The sequence below is a fragment of the Vulpes lagopus genome, chromosome 6 (genome assembly GCF_018345385.1).
Source record: "Vulpes lagopus strain Blue_001 chromosome 6, ASM1834538v1, whole genome shotgun sequence".
Lineage (NCBI taxonomy): Eukaryota > Metazoa > Chordata > Mammalia > Carnivora > Canidae > Vulpes > Vulpes lagopus.
In genome coordinates, this window is record NC_054829.1 from 26,443,901 (window position 1) to 26,468,922 (window position 25,022).

Here is a 25,022-nt window from a genome sequence, read left to right on the forward strand (position 1 = left end):
AGGATCGCGCCCTGGGCCAAAGACAGGCGCCAAACCGCTGCGCCACCCAGGGATCCCGGGATATACATTTTTATAGCTGCAGAGTTGACTGCATTTTAGAAAGGAGGGTTATCACTTAATATTTTTTTATTATATATAACAATTATATATCTACATATACATACATTTATATTCAATACAATATATGTATGATATACATTGTCATGATTCTAGACATCCATCCTTTATTCTAGAAAACAGTGAACTAAAAATAATGAGCTGTTTCTAATCTGAATTAAGGTTTTCTCTTTATAGGCTCGGAAATTAAAATCTGCTTTTTAAAGGAGGACAGCAGCAAGAAACATCCTTATAACCAAAGAGTTGTGGAATAAAGAATTAGAAATAAACTGCACTACAGTCCCATTCTGAGACCAAAATTATATTCGGCCGATAGCACAGAATACGTGCTGAGACAATGTGTAATGATACACCTCTTACTAGGCTCTTCCTGTTTCTTGTGTATTACACAGGGGCTGGCCGAAGTCATGTTATTCCAGACCTCACATCAGGGGCCTATCAACCAGCTTTAACCTCGTATACTACTAGTGAGGAGAGAACTAGGAATGGTTAAGTGCAGTAGTAACTTGCAGTCCTGGGAAGCACTCTTTCCAGGATACTAATCATTGAAATGGTGCCCAGAGAACTTATGGTGAAGACTCATAAAGGAGACTGGGAGAGGAGACTGTCATTGGTAGTGAATTACAGGGAAAAAAAACTCAAAAAGATGAGTCGGTCTCTCTCCCTATCTCTCTCATACACATGCTCACAAGCTGTGTGGAATGTTTGATCCAAAGACCAAATTTCTTCAGAATTGAATGGCATTGGAAGTTCACATGGTTGCTCTGTACTAGCTAAAATCAATATAACCAAAAAAGATACAAAATAATTTTTTATAAAATAACACAATTTATTACTATTTTAAAACATGTCTCACAAAATAACATTCAGAAACTCAATATTTCTAAATAATTTAACACAATAAGTTTAGTCATAAAGTCATGCTACAAAATTCCTGCATATAAAAGATTATTACCAAAGTATTAATAGATGTTAAAACGTTCTTCAGAATGGAGTTGGTTCTAGAAGCCAAAGATTCTGGAATGATGCTCGTTATCATGACTGACACCCTGGGAGAAGTAGCTAGCTATATGTATATTCACTACAGCTACCAACTCACCAGTCTTTTGATGGAATTGATCCCTCTAGGCAGTAGCACCTCAGAGGCAGGTACCCTGCAGATCAAAGAAGCAAAGAACTTCCCACCCTTGTAACATGAGCCATAACTTAATTTAACCATCTAAATTCCTTTTTCAAATCTAGATGTGGGAAAGTTAACTCAAAGTTATTCTGAGTAGGAGAATTCTACTTGACACATTCCCCAGAGGGATGACTGTCAATGTAGCAAACATGGAAGATGACACCAAGGAGGGAAATAGGGAAATCCTGACTCTGATTATGTACAGACAACTACTGCTCAGGTGGGCTTAGAACGAGCAAGGATGAAGTTTGATTCTCTAATATCCACATGCAGGCTAGGTATTTACCCATCTGCCCTTTGGGAGTACTTTCTACCAACATCCAGTTCATAATTTTAAAGTGCAAATCTACTGCAAAATACTTTACTCTCCCCCACCCCCTTGTTAAATTTGCTGGGTCATAATTTGGTTGGCTGGTTCCCCTCTACCTGCCCAATATGGGAAATTAACTAGAATCCACTTATGACTTCCCTAAGTGGCAAGAGAAAATTGTTCTTAGTTTAGAAAAAACTAAGACTCAGTCTCATTTTTTTCTTTCAGTTTTCTTCCTTTGTCGTCACTGGTTTATAAAAAGGCAGGAATAGAGATTTAGATGTGGGATTTCTAAAAGTTCAGTGATTTTTTTTAAAAAAAAACACACCCTTTATTTTTTTATTGCACCTATTTTATGGTTTTACAAAAAACAAAAACTTCATGCTAGAATGAAGATAAAGGAATATGACCAAGTTAGCTGTGTCAAAAGCGCCAACTCTGCTACACTGAATCTTGTTTTATATTTAATTATTCACAGGCACATTAAGCAGCCTAAATAAAGAAAATGTGTGCCAAAGGAATTAATTTCAGTTAAAAGATAACTTTTGGTTTAGCGTTAGTTTTCTCCCTTTACCAATACTTACAATGTAAGGTCTTCACAAACTGGCAGACTGCAGTTAGAGAGATACTAACTACTCATATGATCAATACTTTGACCCTCCCCCCCCCAACACATACCAATTTTTAAAAGTTAATGATTAAATCCAACTTTTCTAGACCCTATACTTTTTCCATTTAATCCTAAGAAAAACCCAGGTGGAAGATTCTGAGTCACAGAGATAACAATCTTCAATTCCACTTACACATCACCAATTCTGAGAATAAGCCAACAGTTAAGATTCATTTCTTACTCCTTGTTACTCCAGACCACCAGTAAAAGGTATAAGAAAAAGCATCTATTCAAGTCAAAATTTCTTTTTTCCACACAAGAACCACTTTTAAATGTCTTATAACCATTCCAAGTAACCATACCAAGTTAGTGACCAATTATCATGATCAGACATTCCTCTGATCACATTCAAAATTGGTGCCGACACCAGCTAACTTTCATATATGATTACCAAATTTTATACAATATCTTTCTGCATTTAATGACTGCTACAGTCTGGAAAATTCTATGCATCTGTGGACAATGAACTAACATTTAAAGAATGAATCCATTTAAAGAATAATCCATTATTTAAAAGCACACTCAAAATGTTCAGCTTTAGAGATAAAGAAAAATCTATCATAAAGTTGAATTCTGTTATAGTAAGAGAGAGGTAGGTTAATAATCACTGTCCTAAGATAAGCAAGAATGCTAAGAAATAAAAGTTGAGACCCTGCTGAAAAATGTAAGTTGAACCTTTCAGCCCTGAGTTTCTAATGTCATATGAAAATTATTAAAATGAGCATTACAAAAAAGCAAAACACCAAGGACCATTTTCCTTCCATCCATGGTTATTAAATACATCACCTTCTCTCAACTCAGGTGGCATATATGGCAGAGTGAAAATAAATGCACCCTGGACAAAAGGAATGTTAGTATAAAGCACTGGTTCTTAACCAGGGACAGCTTTGTTCCTATCCCTCCATCAGAGGGGACAGATAGTAGTGTCTGAAGACAATTTTGGTTGTCACAACTAAACAGGGGCTTCTACCAGCATCTAGTAAGTAGAAGCTAGAGATGGTGCTAAGCATCCTATAATACACAGAACAACATCATCCAATCCAAAATGTTAATAGTGCCAAGATTGAGAAACTCTGGTTTAAAGGAACAAACTCCTATGAACAAAGAACACAAAAACCCTTCAAGGCCTGACCAGGTAATAAACCCATAAGCTTAGAGTTAGGGAACACAGCAAAGCTGAATTTCTTTGTAGACTAAAATCAAGTTACCTGTGAAAAATTAAAATACTGAACTGATTCTAGAGCTCTACCATTATTATGATAATGGAAGAAATTTTAATGAACCACTAAAAATGACAAAACGCTTTAAACCAGGAGCCCAGAGAGAATCCATTCCAAGTAGGTCAAGTATCTAATCCATAAGCCAAAGGCATTTAATATCAGCTAAATTTGCAACAGTAAAAGATGATTTAAGGAATGATTAGAAAGAATGTTCTGAACTTACTTCATATAGCCTATCTTCCATTTTCTAATGGCATGGATTCTGGCTTTAATTCCATTAAAGGGATGCATAGAAGTCATTCAAATATTTGTTGAGCCAAACTAAACATGAATTTTGTGTGAAATGGACACAGAAAAGCACCTTACACTTCTCTGAGAACTATCAGTGATTAAAAGACATTAAGAAACAAAGAGAAACAAAGAAAATGAGTTTCTATATTACAGAATTCAGAAATCCAAACACCAACACCATAAGCCACTTTATAGATTCAATATGAAGTCATCCCTTCCCTATTACATTCACTTCCAGAGTAACTTTTGAAAAATATATCCATACAGAGCAAAATGGCTTCAGGCTTGCCTACTGGATGAAGTGCAAACTACAAGAAGATCATCTTCCCTCCTACTTTTGGGGACTTAAACATCACCAAGGGGAATACTCATTGTCTATAGTCCACAAAAGAAATACCCAAAGGCTTTGAATATTAAGCCAGAGTAAAGATTTCTTCCTATCAGATTATGAGGAAGAATTAACAAGAAGCTAAAAAAAGTGTTGGACTAGTTTTTCCTCTTGCTGTTTGTATTTAGAATTGATTGTCAAAGCAGTGGTCCCCTTAGATCAGAGTGACTCAGAGAAATCATGTAATTCCTACTTAAATGATAGCTGAAGTTTTCTGAAACCCAGGACTATTTATGCAATCACCTTTTTAAAAAAATGACTCTCCCCTCTTTGACTGATTTTATACAAGGTAAATGGGGAAATAAGAATCAGTCTCTGGTTGAGGGACTTTAGGCACAATTTGGCAGAGCGCCTCTGACTTCTTTTCTCCAATCTGTCAGTGATTCAGTCATGGCCTGCTATGAACTTATCTGGTTACTGACTACTATATCTCATACTTTCCAAAAAGTTTTTCTTTATAAATTCTAACCTCTGTGTCCAACTATTGCTTTGCAATTTTGAGGTTAAATCACCTATCATGCTTCATAGAGAAGGCAATCCTCAAAAATATTGCCCTTTGCCTGGGATCCCATAACGAAATATCTCTTCTCTTTTCCCTCCACAATCACTTACATAATTCATTTTAAGAGCTGTCTAACTTAGAAGCATTCTAAAAATATATTTTGAAATTCTAAATTTAATCTATTGAAAGGTATCAGATGCAATATTTTAAATTCTATATCATTATTTATAGCAATCACTTCTCCCAACATGAGGGTCAACAGAACAAAGTTATTAGAGAAAATTTTGATATATATGAATGGCCAACATTTAGGCTAGGAATTCAAATATAACTACTGTTTACATGTATTTCCTTATATAACATATAAGGGATTATAAACCAAAAAGTGTGCCTAAGATCAGGTCCACATGGGTAACATGACCACAATACTGGTCAAAAGAATGATCACGACAGTCATTTCAACTACTCACTGTGCACAATGACTCAAGTGGCCAGGTGTGTAAACACAACCTAAATTCCAGTTGACAGATGCACACATTTTGGAAAAACAAATAAGTAAATATAACATGGGCTATAAGGCCTCCAAGATAATACTTTTTCTTTTTTTCACCACAGCTTTTGCAGTTGGACTTTGGGAGTCTTGGTTCTAGGACTGCTCTGTATTTCTTCTAAGAGGAACTCTTCCTGTCACCATGCTGCCTTCTGAACCAAAGGCATGACACATTTGTGCTTCTGAGTCATAAGGACATGGACCTTCAGGAAAGATGGTCTACAGATTCAAAAGTTAAATATATATATTTAAATGCCTGGTCTTAAAAACAAAAAAAGAAACCCTAAACAAACTAAATAAAGACTGTATTTGTTGTTCTTTGTTGTTAAAAATGACTGGTCTATAAAAGTTTCAGTAGATGGGGCCACGCAGTACATAACTGGGACTGAAGACAAAAATTGACAATTTGAGTTTCTAAAAAAAAGTACTAGAATATATGAAGTTGGTGTTATTGTTTGGGGTGAGAAACACTAAATAGGTTTAAAAAAAGGTAGGAATGAGAAATTTGTTTTATCTTAAGAACCTTTGCCCCACAGAGAATCTTTAAAATAGACAATTATACAAAACTTATCTATTATTCTTATGACATTTAAATAAGTTAACACAAAGCAGAAAACATGGTGTTAGTTATCTTCTTCTTCTTCCTCTTTAATTACTGGGGTACCTAAAATAAAAAAGAAAATTATTTCTGGTCATTCTCAGCAGATTGTTAAAAAAATTTTTTTAAAAGATTTTATTTATTTATTCATGAGAGTCAAACAGAGAGAGGCAGAGACAGAGACAGAGAGAGACGCAGGCTCCATGCAGGGAACCTGATGTGGGACTCAATCCTGGGACTCCGGGATCATGCCCTGACCCAAAGGCAGACACTCAACTGTTGAGCCACCCAGGAGTCCCAGATTGTTAAAATTCTAAATGAAAATATGTTCCTGTTAACCTGAGTAGCTATGAGATGCTAAGAAGTGAGCCATAATAAAAATAAACTCATAAAATAATAATCTCTTTAATTTCAAATTATCCAAAAAGCCTTTCAGGGAAATTCTCCAAATGGATTAATATAAGTACTTAAGAATATTAGGCTTCCCAAATGCGTAGCTGCAAATAAAATACCTACAAGTGCCAGGCAGAAAAATAAAGCTCTATACACACTAAAAACTTTGTATGTTAAACACAAATAGTCTTCATTTTTCACATAAAATTTGCAATCCCAGTGTTGCCAAAAATCTGAATTTTTGCTATTCTCTCAAATATCAAAAAATGGAGACAAATTTGAAAAAAAAAAAAAAAAAAAAAGAACCAGAGCACAGAAAACAAAAAACATCTGCAGGCTATCACTGGGCCAAAGGCCACTTGTTTCTGAGCACTGGTATTTGAAGTCTGCCCACAATTTCTTTTAAGTTTTTTTTTTTTTTTAAGATTTTATTTATTTATTCGTGAGAGACAGAGAGAGAGAGAAAGAGGCAGAGACAAGCCTGCCCACAATTTGACCCAATTCACTGTTTGGTTTTAACTCCTCACGTTCTGCACCAGCTAAATCAATCAATTCACTGTCTCCCAAACTCACCTTACACACTCTTACCTCTGGACCCTTGTTCAACAGAGTTCTTCCATTTTGGAATATCCCCCCCGACAAACTCTCCTTCCATCTAAGCCCCGCCCTTAATTAGGATCCAACTCCAGGGATCCCTGGGTGGCGCAGCGGTTTGGCGCCTGCCTTTGGCCCAGGGCGCGATCCTGGAGACCCCGGATCGAATCCCACATCGGGCTCCTGGTGCATGGAGCCTGCTTCTCCCTCTGCCTATGTCTCTGCCTCTCTCTCTTTCTCTTGCTGTGACTATCATAAATAAATAAAAATTAAAAAAAAAAAAAAGGATCCAACTCCAGTGCCTCTTCCTCTGTGATCCTTCCTTTTTTTTTTTTCTTTCTTTTTTCTGTGATCCTTCCTAAGTGAACATTTATATTCTTTATGGCAGCAAGCAGATGTTCATTTCTCTGTATTCCCCAAAGCATCTTTTCATAGGGGGAGACTGAATGTATTATTAAAGTATAACACACAAAGTACACAGAGCATGTAAGTGTACAGATCGATAAATATACACAAAATGAACATATCTGATAACTAGCACCAGATTAGGTAGAGAACATTATTAGAACCTCAAAAACTTCCTCAGGTGTCCTTCTAGTCACTATCCCCCCACAAAAGACATATTCTATCCTAATGTCTAACACTATAGGTTATTTTGTCTGTTTTTGAAATTGATATGAATGGGATGGTATAATATACACTCTGTGTCTGGCTTCTGTTGCTCAACATTATGTTTGTATGATTTATCTATACTGTGTGAAATTTGTAGTACATTCATTCTTATTGCTATTTACTATTTTTATTTATTTATTTTTAAAGGTTTCATTTATTTATTTGAGAGAAAGAGAGAGTGCATGAGCAGGGGGGAGGGGCAGAGGGAGAAGCCGACTCCCTGCTGAGCAAGCAGCCCAATGTAGGGCTCAATCCCAGGACCGCAGGATCATGACCTGAGATGAAGGCAGATGCTTACCGACTGAGCCACTCAGGCACCCCACTGTTTAATATTACATTGTATGAATATGTCATTTGTTGATGGGTATTTGGGTTGTTTCCAATTCATAGCTATTAAAATAGCGCTGCTATGAACATTCTCATATGTGTCATTTGGTAAACATATATATTCTTTTCTTTTGGGTATATAGCTAGGGAAAAAAAAGTGCTGGGTCACAATGGATATGTATGTAGAGCTTTTATAGATAATGCCAGTTTTCCAAAGTAGTTATATCAAGTTATGTTACCATCTGTCAGGGTCTGAGCGTTCTAGTTGCTCCATATCCCACTAATATTTGGTATTGCCTTTTTCACTTTAGCTTTTTAAGATTCCTCAGTTTTGCTTATAAGCAACAGAAGAGGAGCAAAAGTAGGCAAGTTAGCAGCTGTAGCTGTCTCTGTTCTGGTGTATCCTCTTAGGACAGATCAAGCTGGTTCTCCTAGGGGCTGCTCAGATTGGCCTGAGGTCAATACTTGGTCCAAAAGGCTGTAATATGGCTTAGTCTATTCAAGGTCTACATGAGAGATTTGTTCCATACTCAAGGGAAGGGTCTTACTTCCTGTGCAATCCTTAAAGTAAAGACAAATGATTTCAAATAGTTTCTAGATTCCAACCCAAACCTAAAAAAGCTGAAGTCCAAGATTCTAATGTCCATCTCCCATTTTTCTATTTTCTATTTCTTTTTTAATGGTGAAATATTCATACAAATACAATATAAATAATTTAAGGAGTAACTAAGCCAATGATCGTATAGCTACTACCAATTTAGGAAACAGAACATTACCAGTATCTTAGAGGCCTGTTTGCTGGGTGTCAGTTAAGCATCTGCCTTCGGCTCAGATCATGATCCTAGAGTTCTGGGATCAAGCCCCAGGTTGTTGGGCTCCCAGCTCAGTGGAAAGCCCTTCCACCCTGCCTGTGCTCTCTCTCTCTCTTTTTTAAAAAATATTTTATTTATTTATTCATGAGAGACACAGAGAGAGAGAGGCAGACATAGGCAGAGGAAGAAGCAGGCTCCTTGCAGGGAGCCCAACACGGGACTCAATCCCGGGACTCCGGAATCATGCCCTAGGCTGAAGGTGGCGCTAAACCACTGAGCCATCGGGGCTGCCCTGCCTGTGCTCTCTCTCACGCTGTCAGTCTCTCTCAAATAAATAAAATCTTAAAAACAAAACATGTTTGCCTCTTCTCAATTATTCCTGTACCACCTCACAAGAGAAAATTTACTTCATTTACTCCTAGGTATGCATCCAGAAAAAAAAGAAAAGAACATTCTGCATGATTCCATTGATATAAAACTCTAGAAAATTCAAACTAATCTACAAAGACAAAGCAATCAATGATTGCCTTGGGAGGGATGATGGCAAGAAAAAGGAGGGAAGGATTACAAAGAAGCACAGAGATACTTTTGGGGAATGTATATGTTTATTACCTTTTTTCCCCAGCTTTATTGAACTATGATTGAGATAGCATTGTGTAAGTTTAAGGTATAAACTGATTTGATATACATATATATTATGGAATGATTACCACAATGTTAGTTAATACATTCATCACCTTACATGCGTGCGTCTGTGTGTGTGCTGAAAACTTTTAAGATCCACTCTCAACAACTTTCAAGTTGCTGTAAGATAGTATTGTTAACTATAGTCACCATCATATGTTCACTATCTTAATTGTGGCGACAGTTTCAGAGGTGTGTATGTATATCAAAATATATCAAATTAAACACTTTAAATATGTGCAGTTAATTGTTTAATTAAACTTCAATCAAGCTGTTAAAATTTTCTTGGTGTAGGAAAATAGATAGTTAAGAGCTTTTCACATCAATAATTCTCAATTGGAGGACAGATGAGCACGTTATCTTCCAGGGAGGCATATTGGAATCACCTGTGAAACTTATTCAAACTCTAGAGACCGCTTCACTCTCTCCCCAGAGATTCTAAAATATCCCTCCCTAGGGGTACAGCCCCATTTAAAAACAACCACTGCAGTAATCTGGGGTGGATAAAAGGGTTGTGTACTGAAGCTTTGAAAGGGGTGGTAAAGGAGAGAATGTGCAAAGCTCTGTGCCCTCTGGCAATTCACTAGACCTTTCTGGGTCTCAGTATGCACCTCAGAAAGACAGGACCAGCACTTCTCTCCAGGAAGCTGGGAGGCTAAAATGGGATCATGTACCCAGAACCCCTTGGCAGTACTCCCTGCACAGAGTGGGTCCTCTTCCTCTTCTGTTGCACTTGACTTGGTCTTTAATAAGAAGTCATATGGCTGCCTCTTTCAGACTGTTGGTGTGTCAAGGCTCAAAGTGGGGAAGAGCTGGCTTCAGGCCAAGCAGGGCTACAGTGCTGGCTGCACAGGTGGCTAACTGTGGGATCTACAATATGCTGTCCAGCTTCCCTGCACCCTGTCTTTCCTCCTAGGGGGTGACAGTGAAGATGAATTGAACTGCCTCCTGCATAGAGTGGCTCATACAGATGAGATGCTTGGTCAGAATGGGCTGTACTGATGTTCCTTTGATTGGTCCACAATTAAGAAGCACCCAAAGAACAAATAATCCAATCATGAAATGGGCAGAAGACATGAACAGACATTTCTCCAAGAAGATGTACATACAAATGGCCAACAGACACAAGAAAAAAATGCTCTGCATCACTTGGCATCAGGGAATTACAAATCAAAACCACAATGAGATACTACCTCATACCAGTCAGAATTGCTAAAATTAACAAGTCAGGAAATGATAGGTGTTGGCGAGGATGTGGAGATAGGGGATCCCTCTAATACTGTTGGTGGGAATACAAACTGGTATAGCCAGTTTGGAGTACAGTATGGAGGTCCCTCAAAAAGTTTAAAATACAGCTTCCCTACTATCCAGCAATTGCCCTAATAGGTATAACTAGTAAGATACAAATGTAGTGATCAGAAGGGGCACCTGCACCCCAATGTTTATAGCAGCAATGTCCACAAGAGCCAAACTATGGAAAGAGCCCAGATGTATATTGACAGATGAATGGATAAAGAAGATGTGGTTTATATATGCAATAGAATATTGCACAGACATAAAAAAAAAGAAATCTTGCCATTTTCAATGACATGGAAAGAACTAGAGGATATTAGGCTAAACAAAACAAGTCAATCAGAAAAAGACAATTATATGATCTCATTCATATGTGAAATTTAAGAAACAAAATAGAGGATAATAGGGGAAGGGAGGGAAAAATAAAACAAGATGAAATCAGAGAGGAAGACAAACCATAAGAGACTCTTAATCATAGGAAACAAACTGAGGGATGCTAGAGGGTAGATGGATGTGGGTATGGGGTAACTGGGTGATGGACATTTAGGAGGGCACATGATGTAATGAGCACTGGGTATTACATAAGACTGATAAATCACTAAATTCTACCTCTAAAACTAATAATACATTATATGTTAATTAATTGAATTTAAATTAAAAATATATAATACAAAAATTAAACTTAATTACGAAGTACAAAAAAGTTTTTGGCTTAGGGATGATCTTATATACAGTCTAGGTATCCTAGGAGGTTTTCATCTCACCCTGGTCCAAACCGGGACCATAAAATTTCCTACGGAATGAAATGGCTTTTGAGATTAGAGATGACCTATTTCTTTTTTAGTTTTGCTCTTTTTCATGATTCCATGTCACAAATTCAATTCTTATGCTTAGAAAGCATTGCCCCAAGCTGGCCCAGAGTCACTCACCATCCAGCTTTTTCAGTTTGGGAACTCTTTTGGTCGCCTCTTCAATCCAGTTCCCCTCAGCAGAATGTTTCTCTTCTAAGGGATTGCCTACAAACACCAGGTCTTCCAGGCATGGCAATTCCGCCAGCTTCACAAACTCAGCTACAAGCACAAAGAATGCATTCCATATTAAAATGGCAAGTTCTTCTCTGTTATGATTTTTGGAGTTGAATTCCAGTATCACTAGGCCTCAGTTCATGACTATTCAAAACAATTTGTTGTTTAAGATTTTGAAGGAAGTAAGGGAAGTTATACCAGATGAAGTCATTCTCTGAAGACATTATGGAAAGGGAGGGAAAAAGAAGACATACCTCTTCTACCTTTCTGCTAGCCTAAAGATGGGATAAGAAAGGGAGATGAGGTTCAGAATCACAAAGAACAACATATTGCTCTCCAGTGATAGGTCTTCTCTATGCTGTGGGTTAAGTCAAACTGCTTTTGTTTCTACCCATTCCTTCATCTTCAAATTCTTTTTTTTAATACTTTTTAAAGATTTATTTATTTATGATAGACATAGAGAGAGAGAGACACAGAGACACAGGAGGAGGGAGAAGCAGGCTCCATGCCAGGAGCCCCACGTGGGATTCGATCCCGGGACTCCAGGATCGCGCCCTGGGCCAAAGGCAGGCGCTAAACTGCTGTGCCACCCAGGGATCCCCTTCAAATTCTTTTTTTAAAAGATTTATTTATTTGAGAGAACTAGAAGGGGGGGGCAGAGAGAAACAGAGAATCTCAAGCAGATTCCACACTAAGTGCAGAGCCTGTCTCAGGGCTCGATCTCACCACCCTGAGATCACAACCTGAGCTGAAATTAAGAATCAGAAGCTTAACTGGCTGAGCCACCCAGGCGCCCCTCATCTTTGGACTCTTTTTTTTAAGATTGATTGATTGATTGATTTGAGAGAGAAAGAGAGAGAGAGGGGTGGAGAGGCAGAGGCAGAGGGAAACAGTGTTAAGCTGACTTCCCACTGAGCACGGAGCTTGCAGGGCTCGATCTCACAACCCTGAGATCACCACCTGACCTGAAACCAAGAGTCTGAAGCTTAACTGACCAAGCCACCCGGTTGCCCCTCATCTTTGATTTTTTTTAAAGATTTTATTTATTTATTTTTATTTTTTAAAGATTTTATTTATTTATTCATGAGAGACACAGAGAGAGAGGCAGAGACACAGGCAGAGGAAGAAGCAGGCTCCACGCAGGGAGCCTAATGCAGGACTTGATCTGGCACTCTGGGATCATGCCCTGAGCCAAAGGCACTCAGCTTGGAACACCACCCAGGCGTCCCAAGATTTATTTATTTATTTATTTATTTATTTATTTATTTATTTATTTATTTAAAAGATTTTATTTATTTATTCATAGACACAGAGCGAGAGGCAGAGACATAGGCAGAGGGAGAAGCAGGCTCCCTGCAGGGAGCCCGATGTGGGACTCGATCCCAGAACCCTGGGATCACAACCTGAGCCGAAGGCAGATGATCAACCACTGAGCCACCTAGGTGCCCCTCATCTTTGAATTCTCAAAACAATGCATTCATACATCTATGGAAGAACTCATTACATAGTTTTATAATTATTCGCTTATAAACTACTCTTTTCCACTAAGTTGTAAATTCCTTGAAAGCAGGGTCAGTGTCCTATTCAACTATGTATCTCAAGAGGGTGGCACAGATCATAACACTTAAGAGGGCTTTAGTATATGCTGAATGAATAATGTATTATAAAAAAAGCAAAGTAATGTAGATGGCAAATATATCTTCCACCCAAGAATTATTAAATTTAAAATGATTCCATTCAGCCTTTGGACAGTAATTTAATTTTTTTCATAATGAATAAGACCAGGATCTATTCAATGATAATCATTTAAAATAAATATTTAGGGATCCCTGGGTGGCGCAGCGGTTTGGCGCCTGCCTTTGGCCCAGGGCGCGATCCTGGAGACCCGGGATCGAGTCCCACATCGGGCTCCCGGTGCATGGAGCCTGCTTCTTCCTCCGCCTGTGTCTCTGCCTCTCTCTCTCTGTGACTATCATAAATAAATAAATAAATAAATAAATAAATAAATAAATAAAATATTTAAATGTAAATTCCAAGCATTCAGTTGAAAGATAGGAACTCCTGTAGCTATTTCCTTGTATGCTTAGAAAGAAATGTCCCCGTTTTGCATCTTGTTCTCTGTTGGGCTATTTTCTAGAAACAGAAGGTAGAATGTTAGCAAAGAGCCAGCTTACCCCAGTCTTTCACTAGGTTATTAGACATGTAGAGAATCTTCAATTTCTTCATTACATGGATCCCTTTCAACTTCTCAATAAAATTGTAGGAGATCCACAGTTCTTCTAATGTGTCCCCTACGGCTTCCTGAAAAACAAAGCAATTTGGTTTACAAGCTTATTTTGAAACTTTTTCCTTTCTTATAAACATAAAGACAATGGCTTTCAGAGAGAACCGAAACCCCCTGTCCACTGGCAGGAGAGCTGACGACTGTGTGGGGCTTTTTTCTCATTAAAAAGGCAAGTATAGGGATCCCTGGGTGGCGCAGCAGTTTAGCGCCTGCCTTTGGCCCAGGGCGCGATCCTGGAGACCCCCGATCGAATCCCATGTCGGGCTCCCGGTACATGGAGCCTGCGTCTCTGCCTCTCTCTCTCTCTCTCATTCTGTGTGTGTGTGACTATCATAAATAAATAATAAAAACAATTTAAAAAAATAAAAAATAAAAAGGCAAGTAGAAAAATAAATAAATAAATAAAATTAAAAAAAATAAAAAGGCAAGTAGACATTTTTCTTCCTCTCTTCAAACTGATCTGAACAAAGAATAGCTACTGAAATTACCAAAGGGGGAAATAATAGCACTAGTTTATCACTTTTATTGAATGGTATAATTTCAAATTATTTCCCTATACATTATATGATTTGATCTTTATAACATTTAAGATAGGCAAAGCGGGTTATTTGATTTCAATCACAATGCCATCATATAATAGAGCTAGGTCTAAATTTCAGGGTTTTTGTTTCAATATTTACTATGGAAACTTTCTTCTTTCTTTAAAATTTTTTTTTATTATTTATGAGAGACAGAGAGACACAGGCAGAGGGAGAGGGAGAAGCAGGCTCCATGCAGGGAGCCCAACGTGGGACTGGATCCCCGGTTTCCAGGATCACGCCCGGTGCCGGAGGCGGCGCCAAACCGCTGAGCCACCGGGGCTGCCCCCCCCCCCTTTTTTTTTTTTTAAAGATTTAATTTATTTATTCATGAGAGACACAGGAAAAGAGGCAGAGACACGGGCAGAGGGAGGAGAAGCAGGCTCCATGCAAGGAGCCTGATGTGGGACTTGATCTCAGGAATCCAGGATCATACCCTGAGCCAAAGGCAGACACTCAACTGCTAAGCCACTCAGGCGTCCCTGGAAAGTTTCAAACATGCAAAAAGTTGAAATAATTTTATAGCAAATATCTATGTATCTACTACCCAGATTCTACCATTAACACTTTACTTTTTCCTATCACATATCTGTACACCTATCCATCCACCATCTATTCATCAATTCTTCTTATTTTTCTGATGTATAAAATTTCGTTTAAAACCCATAGTCTAAAAAAAAAATAATAATAATAAAAAAATAAAACCCATAGTCTTTCCATTATAATATAAAGATCATACTGGCTCTTAAAATGCTAGATATAATAAACAGTGGTACAAAGACTCTTCCTTCTTTTATAGACATAGGATGAAATGTTATGATTATTTCTATTTATTTAAAAAAAATGAAAGGCACCTGGGTGGTTTAGTCAGCTAAGCATCTGATTCTTAATTTTGACTCAGGTCATGATCTCAGATGTGTGAGATATAGCCATGAGTCAAGGCTCCACACCGGGCATGGAGCCTGCTTGGGATTCTCTTCCCTCTCTCCCCCTCTGTCCCTCCCTGCCTTTAAAAAAAAAAATGCTAGGCAGGATCAATTACATGCTCAATCCCCTCTTATCCCAAAATAATTTACCTACAACCACACTGTAACATCCAGAATGTGGGGCCTAGGTCTATGTCCTGATAACTGTCCCTTTAAAGACTGCAGAGAAAATAAGCGTACCCTGGATAAAGGTCCTTTAATGCACTTTCCATAGTGGTGGAACCAGTGGGAAGCTGAGAAGGAAGTGGCTTGAGTTAGTCTGTGTGCCATCCCAACTCCCACAATTCATCATAGTTTCAACTTTCTGAGTAGAAGAAACAACCATTTCAAAGGAAAAAAAAAAAAAAAAACCTTTAAAATCAGTCTATCCTGGCACTCATATCAGAATTTTGTGATTTAACCAAACTCCCTCATCTAATATTCTGGTATCTTCTTCCCAAGGACCTAATTAACATATCCTAATATGTGTTTCAGAAGAGGGGAATCAGTATTCAAATAATTTAAACTGTATTGGATACATTTTCATCTCACTGCATCTCCATCCATCCCATGTCTCCAATTTAGAAAGTGTGAGGTAGCAGGAAAAATACTGACTAAACATGGATTAGAAAATTTAGTCTCAATTCCAGGTTTTGCCACTTAGTTTTGTTTTACATGTGCACGTGAGGACTCTAGGTCAATAGCCATTTGATCAATTTCACATAACCAATTTGATCAATTCTTCAAAAGTCAATTTGCTGCTGCATTTATTACTCTTTCACTGATTTACTGAAAAACTGTTTACTTATAAATTATAGCAATTTGCTTTAGATAGAAATTCTTTTAGATAGGATAACTTTTGAAGATGTCTGTGATGTTTTATTCATCTGAATACTAATTTAGTTTTAGTTTCGTTTTCAGCTCTTTGGTTGTAGCTGTTTTGCCATTGCCAAACCGCAGTGCATTTGGGGACTTTATTTGGCAATGCGACTTTGTGGAATGAGAATTTCTTATGTATACTGACTCACAAATATATAGATTTAGGATGTCCAGAGCAAGATTATTTCAATAGATTTTCAATCTATCTCACTATCTTTTGTACTTCTGTAAAAGTAAGGATTTGCCAACCAGCTCAATTAGATTACTATTTTTATTGTCATTTGAAAAATGATTAGTGTCTAAATTATAAAACTGACATTCTATAAAGATGGATGGACAAACCCAACAGCCAGGATGAAACAGCTGTAAATTAACACTAAATAAAGCCTTAAAAATTTTAAAGGTGTTGAAAACATTCCAAGCAACACAATTTTCTATATATTTGTAAGTAGGTAATAGAGATAAGATTTTGGTGAAGTAATCTGGTGGCTGTCAATCAGTAAAACCTGACTAAGTTTGTGTAAATCATTTCAGTGAAATCTGTCATTCAATAAACTGGCCCTTTGGAGAACTGGATATTGAGTAAACATGTATTTAGCAAACTGGTCTGCTTCTGCACGTAAAATCATTCCTCCTAGTTTCTTACTCTGTAAAATGAGGAGTTTGGCATATTGAGATACCATCTCACACTCATTAGGATGGCTTCTATCAAGCAAATGGAAAATAACAAGTGTTGGCAAGTATATGAAGAAATTGGAACCCTCATGCACCAGTGGTAGGAATGTAAAATGGTACAGCTGCTACAGAAAACAGTTTGGTGGTTCATCCAAAAATTAACATACAATCTAGTATTCCCACTTCTGGGCATATATCCAGAAGAACTGGAAGCAGAGTTTAGAAGAGATATTTGGATACCCATGTTCATAGCAGCTTTATTTCTAATAGTCAAAGGGTGGAAAACAACCCAAGTGTCCATCGATGCATGAATGGATAAACAAAATATATGGTATATACATACAATAGAACATTATTCATCCTTAAAATGGAAAGAAATTCTGATACATGCTACAATATCAGTGAACCTTGAGAACATTATGTTAAGTGAAATAAGCTAGTCACATGAAGACAAATACTGTATAATTGCATCTACATGAGGTCACATTCATAGACACAGAAAGTAGAATGGGGGTTTTAGAGCTGAGGGGAGGGGTCAAGGAAGTTATTGCTCAATGAGTTTTACCACCTGAAGAGACTTCTGGGGATGGATGGTGTTGATGGTGGTACAGTAATACAAATATATTTAATATTATTGAACTGTATACTTAAAAATGGTTACCATGGTAAATTTCATGTTACATGTATTTTTTCCACAAAAAAAAAAAGAAAGAAAAAATGAGGTTGGACAAGAAGTTCTCTAAGATCCCTTTCAGCTATTAAAGTTTATGCTTCATTGAGGTCAACAAACCATTATGAGTATTGAAAACAAAAAAATAAAAAAAAGAAAAAAAAGAAAAAAAAAGAAAAATGAAAACAAAAAAATAAATGCCTGTTCTGTAAGTAGTATTATAATGGAAGTAAAAAGACTGGGAAGAGCTTAATGAAGTGCTGTAAAACCCCATTTTTTGACCACATAAAATGATGATTATTGTTATTATTGTTTGCTTTTTACATAAAGTAATGAATTTTAAAAAATTTTTTAAAGAATTTTATTTTATTTATGATAGTCACAGAGAGAGAGAGAGAGGCAGAAACACAGGCAGAGGGAGGAGAAGCAGGCTCCATGCACCGGGAGCCCGACGTGGGATTCGATCCCGGGTCTCCAGGATCGCGCCCTGGGCCAACGGAAGGCGCCAAACCGCTGCGCCACCCAGGGATCCCTAAAGTAATGAATTTAGATAATATAATGTTGCTCAGAAGCCTTTAGGAAGATCTGATTCATAAAGTTAAGAACTATTTGTAGGCAGTTGATTACAAGATATAAAAAAAATAGCTTTTATATTATAAACAGGAAGTGATTAGAGAGAAATTACCTCATTCATCATAGAAACAAAAACTAGGGCATCCCGGGTGGCTCAGCGGTTTAGCACCGCCTTCAGCCCGGGGTGTGATCCTGGAGACCCTAGATCGAGTCCCATGTCAGGCTCCTGTTTCTCCCTCTGCCTGTGTCTCTGCCTCTCTCTCTCTCTCCTGTGTTTCTCATGAATAAATAAATAAAATCTTAAAAAAAAAAAAAAAGAAACAAAAACTACCTAGGAATACATTTTTGTAAGAAGTATACAGGCCTTACAGGAATTAAAACTATAAAATTATAGTGAAAGACATAAAAAATCTGAATAAATCTGACTGTAAGGGAAGTCTCATTATTACAAAGATATCAATTTTCTCCAAATCAATCTATAAATTCAATGTAATTCTAAGACTTCCAAAGGAAATTTATTTTTATGACCTTGATAAACTGATATTCAAATTTACTTGAAGAAAAAAAAAAACAAATTTACTTGAAGAGTAAATGTTCAAGAAGAGCCAACAAACATTTTGAACAAAGAGGACTTACTCAAATAATATCAAAACATATTATAAAGTTAAAGAAAAAAAATAAATAAATAAACAAAGTTAAAGAAAATTAAAGTAGCATGATATTGGAGCTGGAATATATAAGTAAAACAACAAATAGAAAGAAACTTGGCCATCCAGGAACCAACCTATGCATACACAGAGTTTAGTCGGTGGCATTTACAATGGGAAAAGGAGATTTTTCAATATATGTTTAACCATTTAAAGAAAAAAAAATAAGGTTTTATAACTGCCTCATGCAACATACAAAAATAAACTCCAGATTGATTAAAGATACAAACTTTACAAATTTATACTAAAAGAAAAACCTATAGAAGTACTAGAAGAAAATACAGGAGTATTTTTTTATAATCTAGACGTAAAGACCTCCTATATAAAATACAAAACATAGAGGTCATAAAGTTTGACATACAAATTTGACAAATTTTAAAACTCCATTTGGCAACTACAAATAAAGTAAAAAGATGAAGGTCAAACTAAGAGAAAATGCATTTAATAATTCTGAAAACTGAGGCACCTGGCTGGCTCATGTGGCTCTTAATCTTAGGGTTGTGAGTTCAAGCCCCATGTAGAGATTACTTTAAAAAAAAATCTGAAAACTCCTACGAGTTTAAACATGGCTTAAAGTAGGCATTCAGGAAATATATTGAATGAATTTGTTAAATGAATGAATGACATGAAAAAAATGATCTTCACATATGTGAAGTGAAAAAAAAAGAGATGCAAAACAATATGTATAGTATGATTTCATTTTCTACATACCCATCAAAGAATAGAAAAAAGGCAAGAAAGGTAACCATCGAAATGTTAGCAATATTTACGGGGTACCTGGGTGGCCCAGTCAGTTAAGCATCCAACTCCTGGTTTTGGCTCAGGTTGTGATCCTGGGATTGTGGTTGAGCCCCGTGTTGGCTCCATTCTCAAGGTGGAGTCTAGTCTGTTTGTGACCTTCTCTCCCTCTCTCTCTGCCCCTCCCTCTGCACACATTCTTTCTCTCAAATAAATAAATCTTTTTTAAAAAGTTAGCAATATGTAAACTGCACAGGTCTATAGGTACCTTTTATAGTTGCTTTTCTATTTTGTAAAGTTTATGCAATGGACAAATATTACCCATATATTAAAAAAAGAAGTGCATGCTTTTTTAAAGAAATAAAGAACAACCTACCAGTCCATTTAAGTTCTTTATGTTGTTTCTTCCTAAAGACAATATCCTCAAGTTTTCTGCAGTGGAAAAAAAACAATTTTTTGTTTATGAGAATCATATTACAACTGTTATAAATCTAGTATAATAAAGTATAAATTTTATATAATAAATATACTTATATAATGAGTAAGAAAGGCTGTATTAATAAAAAGTGGTATTCAAGTGGGAAATTAACCTATTTATTATCTAAGGTAACATACAACTATAATTTCATATCATGACAATACTAAATTTACAAATCGTTAGCTATTTTGAATGTATAGTTTTAAATTGCTGGCTAGAAAAAAAAATTTTCAGGGATAAAATACCAGTAAAGAAGATTTGAACTTTTAAGTTTGTAGGCATATATATTTCAAATCTACTATAGTATAAGGACTCACACTAGAAAATAGGAACATATTTATGTATAGCCTACCTCATTCCAGAGAGGATTAAAAGAGAAATCAAATGAATTAGTATTTAAAAAATCTTTTGCTTTCAATCTTTTAAATAATTAGATTGTGACTTGCTTTAAAAATGCTTATTTGTATTTTCTAAAAGGATGGTAATATTTCTGGAAAAAAAATAGAAACAGTGGTTGTGCGACATCTGGGTGGCTCAGCGACTGAGCATCTGCCTGTGGCTCAGTTCCTGATCCAGGGATCCAGGATTGAGTTCCTCATCAGGCTCCTTGCGGGGAGCTTGCTTCTCCCTCTGCCTATGTCTCTGCACACCCTCCTCTCTGTGACTCTCATGAACAAATAAATAAAATCTTAAAAAAAGAAAAGGAAAGAAAGAAACAGTGGTTGCTTTATGATCAGAGGAAAACTTAGTTTCCATTGTAACCTTTTTGAAGTTTTTGCATAAAACCATGTGCATGTGTTTTCAAAATTAAAAAAAACGATTTCTAGCAAAATAAAGGAAACCTAATTTCTTTCTTTTTTTTTAAGATTTTATTTATTTATTCATGAGACACACACACACACACACACACACACACACACACACACACACAGAGGCAGAGACACAGGCAGAGGGAGAAGCAGGCTCCATGCAGGAAGGCCCACGTGGGACTCGATTCTGGTTCTCCAGGGTCACACCCTGGGCTGAAGGTGGCGCTAAACCGCTGGGCCACCTGAGCTGCCCAGAAACCTAATTTCTATTCTAAAAAAATGTTGATTACTTATGTATAAGTTCTACATTTAGTTTTCACAATGTAACCTCTGTGACTATGTTGTCCAATATGGCAGTTACTAGCCACATAATTTAATTACAATTAACAATTTAATTTAAATTAATTAAAATTAAATACAATTTAAAATTCAGTTTCTCAATCACATTAGCCACATTTCAAAAGTTTAACAGCTATATGTGGGTTGTGGCAACCATATTGGGAGGTGCAGATAGCTCTATTAGATTGTACTGTTTTACAACATCCATAATTCAATAGTTAAAAACAAATTCAATTAACTGAGTTCTGATCCCAGTTCTCTAGGAAAGCAACCAAGCCTCTTTGAATCACAGTTTCACCATACGTAAAATGAGGAAATACAATATCTAACTTATAAGAATATCAGGATTGGACCCTCCCACCTAGTAATTGCACTACTAGGTATTCACCGCAATATACAAACGTAGTGATCCGAAGAGGCACCTCCACCCCAATGTTTATAGCAACAGTGTCCACAATAGCCAAACTATGGAAAGAGCCCAGATGTCCATTGACAGATGAATGGATAATGAAGTATATACACAAAGGAATACTACTTAGCCATCAAAAAGAAATCTTGCCATTTGCAATGACATAGATACAACTAGAGTGTATTACACTAAGTGAAATAAGTCAACCAGAGAAAGACAAGCATATGGTCTCACTTATATGAGCAATTTAAGAAACAAAAGAGAGGATCATAGGGGAAGAGAGGAAAAAATAAATAAGACAAAATCAGAGAGGGAGACAAACCATAAGAGACTCTTAATCATAGGAAACAAACTGAGGGTTACTGGAGGAGAGGGGGTTGGAGGAGGGGGTAACTGGGTGCTGGACATTTGGGAGGGCATGTGATGTAAGGAGCACTGGGTGTTATATAAGACTGATGAATCACTGACCTCTAGACCGCTGAAACTAATACTACATTATATGTTAATTAATTGAATTTAAATTTTTAAAATTAACAACAACAACAAAAAAGAATATCAGGATTGGCACACCTGGGTGGCTCAGTCAGGTGAGATTCTTAGTTTCATCTCAGGTCATGGTCTCATGCTCAAGAGATAGAGCCCTGTGTCAGGCTCTGTGCTCAGCAGAGTCTGCTTGAAATTCTTTTCCCTCTTCCCTCTCTGCTCCTCCACCCACCCCACTCCACCCCTGCTCACATTCCCTCTAAAATAAAATCTTAAAAAAAAAAAAAAGAATATCAGGATTAAATGAGATAATTGTCTAAAACATTTAGCACAATGCTTAATCCATGGTAAGTACACAATAAATGATGTGTGTGTATGTATTTGTATGTGCATGTGTATACCAGGCATATATGGCTATATAAATTTTGTTTTAATTAATTTAATGAATTATTTTAAATTCTGTTATGAGAAACATTTAATGTTCGGGACAAAGTATTTTTAAGAGTGATCTAATTCATGCAAAATGCTTTCACTGTTGAAACAAGACCCCATGCTATGGACTGAAATTATCCCCCCGCCAATCCCCAAATCCATGTTGTTGTAGTCATAACACTCAGTACCTCATAATATGACTGTATTTGAACACAGGAACTTGAAAGGGGTAATTAAGGTAAAATGAGATCATTTTAGGTAAAATTCAATATGACTGGTGCCCTTATAAGAGGTGATTAGGACACAGACAGAAACAGAGGAAAGACGATTAAAGACCAAGGGAAGGGACACCCCAGTGGCTTAGTGGTGAGCGCCTGCCTTTGGCCCAGGGCATGATCCTGGAGTCCCAGGATTGAGTCCCACATCAGGCTCCCTGTGTGGAGCCTGATTTTCTCTCTGCCTGTGTCTCTGCCTCTCTCCTCTCTCTCTGTCTCTCATGAATAAATAAATAAAAATAAAATCTTAAAAAAAAAAAAAAGACCAAGGGAAAAGATGGTCATCCATAAGCCAAGAGAGGCCCAGAACTCAATCCTGCCAAAACTTTGCTCTTAGACTTCTAGTCTCCACAACTACAAAAAATAAATAAATTTCTATTATTCACGCCACAGTCTGTGGAATTGGTTATGGCAGCCCTAGCAAACTAATACACCCTATATAACTATAAATGTGTGAAAATTAAATATTGAAGAAAATCTTATAATTATTCTTTAAAGCTCCTTGATATGGAAAGACTGAATTTTATTTTTTTTATTTCATGCAAAATAAAAGCTTATTCAAAAAGTTACTCAGGGCACCTGAGTGGTTCAATTTGTTAGGCATTTGCCTTCAGCTCAGGTCATGATTCCAGACTCCCACAATCCAGCTCCGCATTGGTCTCCGATTAGCGGGAGTCTGCTTCTCCCTCTCCCTCTCCTTGTGTCCCTCTCTCCACTTGTGCATGCACGTGCATGCTCTCTCTCTCCCAAATAGATAAATAACATTTTTTTAAAAAATAACATCTTTTTTAAAAAGTTTTTTAAAACCTTATTTATTTGAGAGAGAGAGAGAGCACAGCAGGGGAGAGAAGCAGAGGGAGCTTCTGTTCAGTTCTCCCACTGAACAGGGAGCCCCATGCAGGACTCGATTCCTGGACCCTGAGATCATACCTGAAGGCAGATGCTTCAGGCACCCCAATAAATAAAATCTTAAAAGAAAAAAAAAAGAGTTCCGCTCTTTTCCATCTTGTAAGATGGCGGTTGAAAAAGCCGAGAAGCCGGATACTAAGGAGAAGAAACCTGAAGCCAAGAAGGCTGATGCTGGTGGCAAGGCAAAGAAGGGTAACCTCAAGGCTAAAAACGCCAAAGAAGGGGAAGCCCCACTGCAGCCGAAACCCTGTCCTAGTCAGAGGAATTGGCAGATATTCCCGGTCGGCTATGTATTCCAGAAAAGCCATGTACAAGAGGAAGTATTCGGCAGCTAAATCCAGGGTTGAAAAGAAAAAGGAGAAGGTTCTTGGTACTGTTACAAAACCAGTTGGTTGGGATCCCTGGGTGGCGCAGCGGTTTAGCACCTGCCTTTGGCCCAGGGCGCGATCCTGGAGACCCGGGATCAAATCCCACGTCGGGCTCCCGGTGCATGGAGCCTGCTTCTCTCTCTGCCTCTCCCTCTCTCTGTGTGTGAGTATCATAAATAGATAAATAAAGTCTTTAAAAAAAAAAAAAAACCAGTTGGTGGTGACAAGAATGGTGGTACCCGAGTGTTTAAACTTCACAAAATGCCTAGGTATTATCCTACTGAAGATGTGCCTTGAAAGCTGTTGAGCCATGGCAAAAAAACCTTTCAGTCAGCATGTGAGAAAGTTGTGAGCTAGCATCACTCCTGGGACCATTTTGATCATCCTCACTGGGCAACACAGAGGCACGAGGGTAGTTTTCCTGAAGCAACTGAGCAATGGCTTGCTACTTGTGACTGGATGGACCTCTGGCCCTCAACCGAATTCCTCTGCGTAGAACACACCAGAAATTTGTCATTGCCACTTCCATCAAAATTGATATCAGCAGTGTGAAAATCCCCAAATATCTCATTGATGCTTATTTCAAGAAGAAGAAGCTGCGTAAACCCAGACACCAGGAAGGGGAGATTTTTGACACAGAGAAGGAGAAATAGGAGATTCCAGAGCAGCACAAGGTTGATCAGAAAGCTGTGGACTCGCAAATTCTGCCAAAAATCAAAGCTGCTCCTCAGCTTCAGGGCTACCTCCACTCTGTGTTTTCTCTCACAAATGAGTTTACCCTCACAAATTGGTGTTCCAAATTTCTTACAAAGAATCTAATTAAAC

The 25,022-nt window shown here is 37.3% G+C and overlaps 1 protein-coding gene and 1 pseudogene across 3 annotated transcripts in view; one reads left to right on the forward strand and one right to left on the reverse strand.

The window, feature by feature from the left end:
- Positions 1-922: 922 nt before the first annotated feature.
- DNAL1 (dynein axonemal light chain 1) overlaps positions 923-25,022 on the reverse strand; it is a 77,564-nt gene continuing 53,464 nt past the window's right edge. For all 3 annotated transcript variants that reach the window (XM_041759573.1, XM_041759576.1, XM_041759577.1), the window contains 4 exons: positions 20,072-20,127; positions 13,801-13,927; positions 11,531-11,671; positions 923-5,892 (listed from right to left, as the gene is read on the reverse strand). In XM_041759573.1, coding sequence (XP_041615507.1) covers positions 5,852-5,892; positions 11,531-11,671; positions 13,801-13,927; positions 20,072-20,127 — 365 coding nt within the window. In that variant the 3' untranslated portion in view covers positions 923-5,851. The remainder of the gene's footprint in view (positions 5,893-11,530; positions 11,672-13,800; positions 13,928-20,071; positions 20,128-25,022) is intronic.
- Positions 23,798-25,020, forward strand: LOC121493278 (annotated as a pseudogene).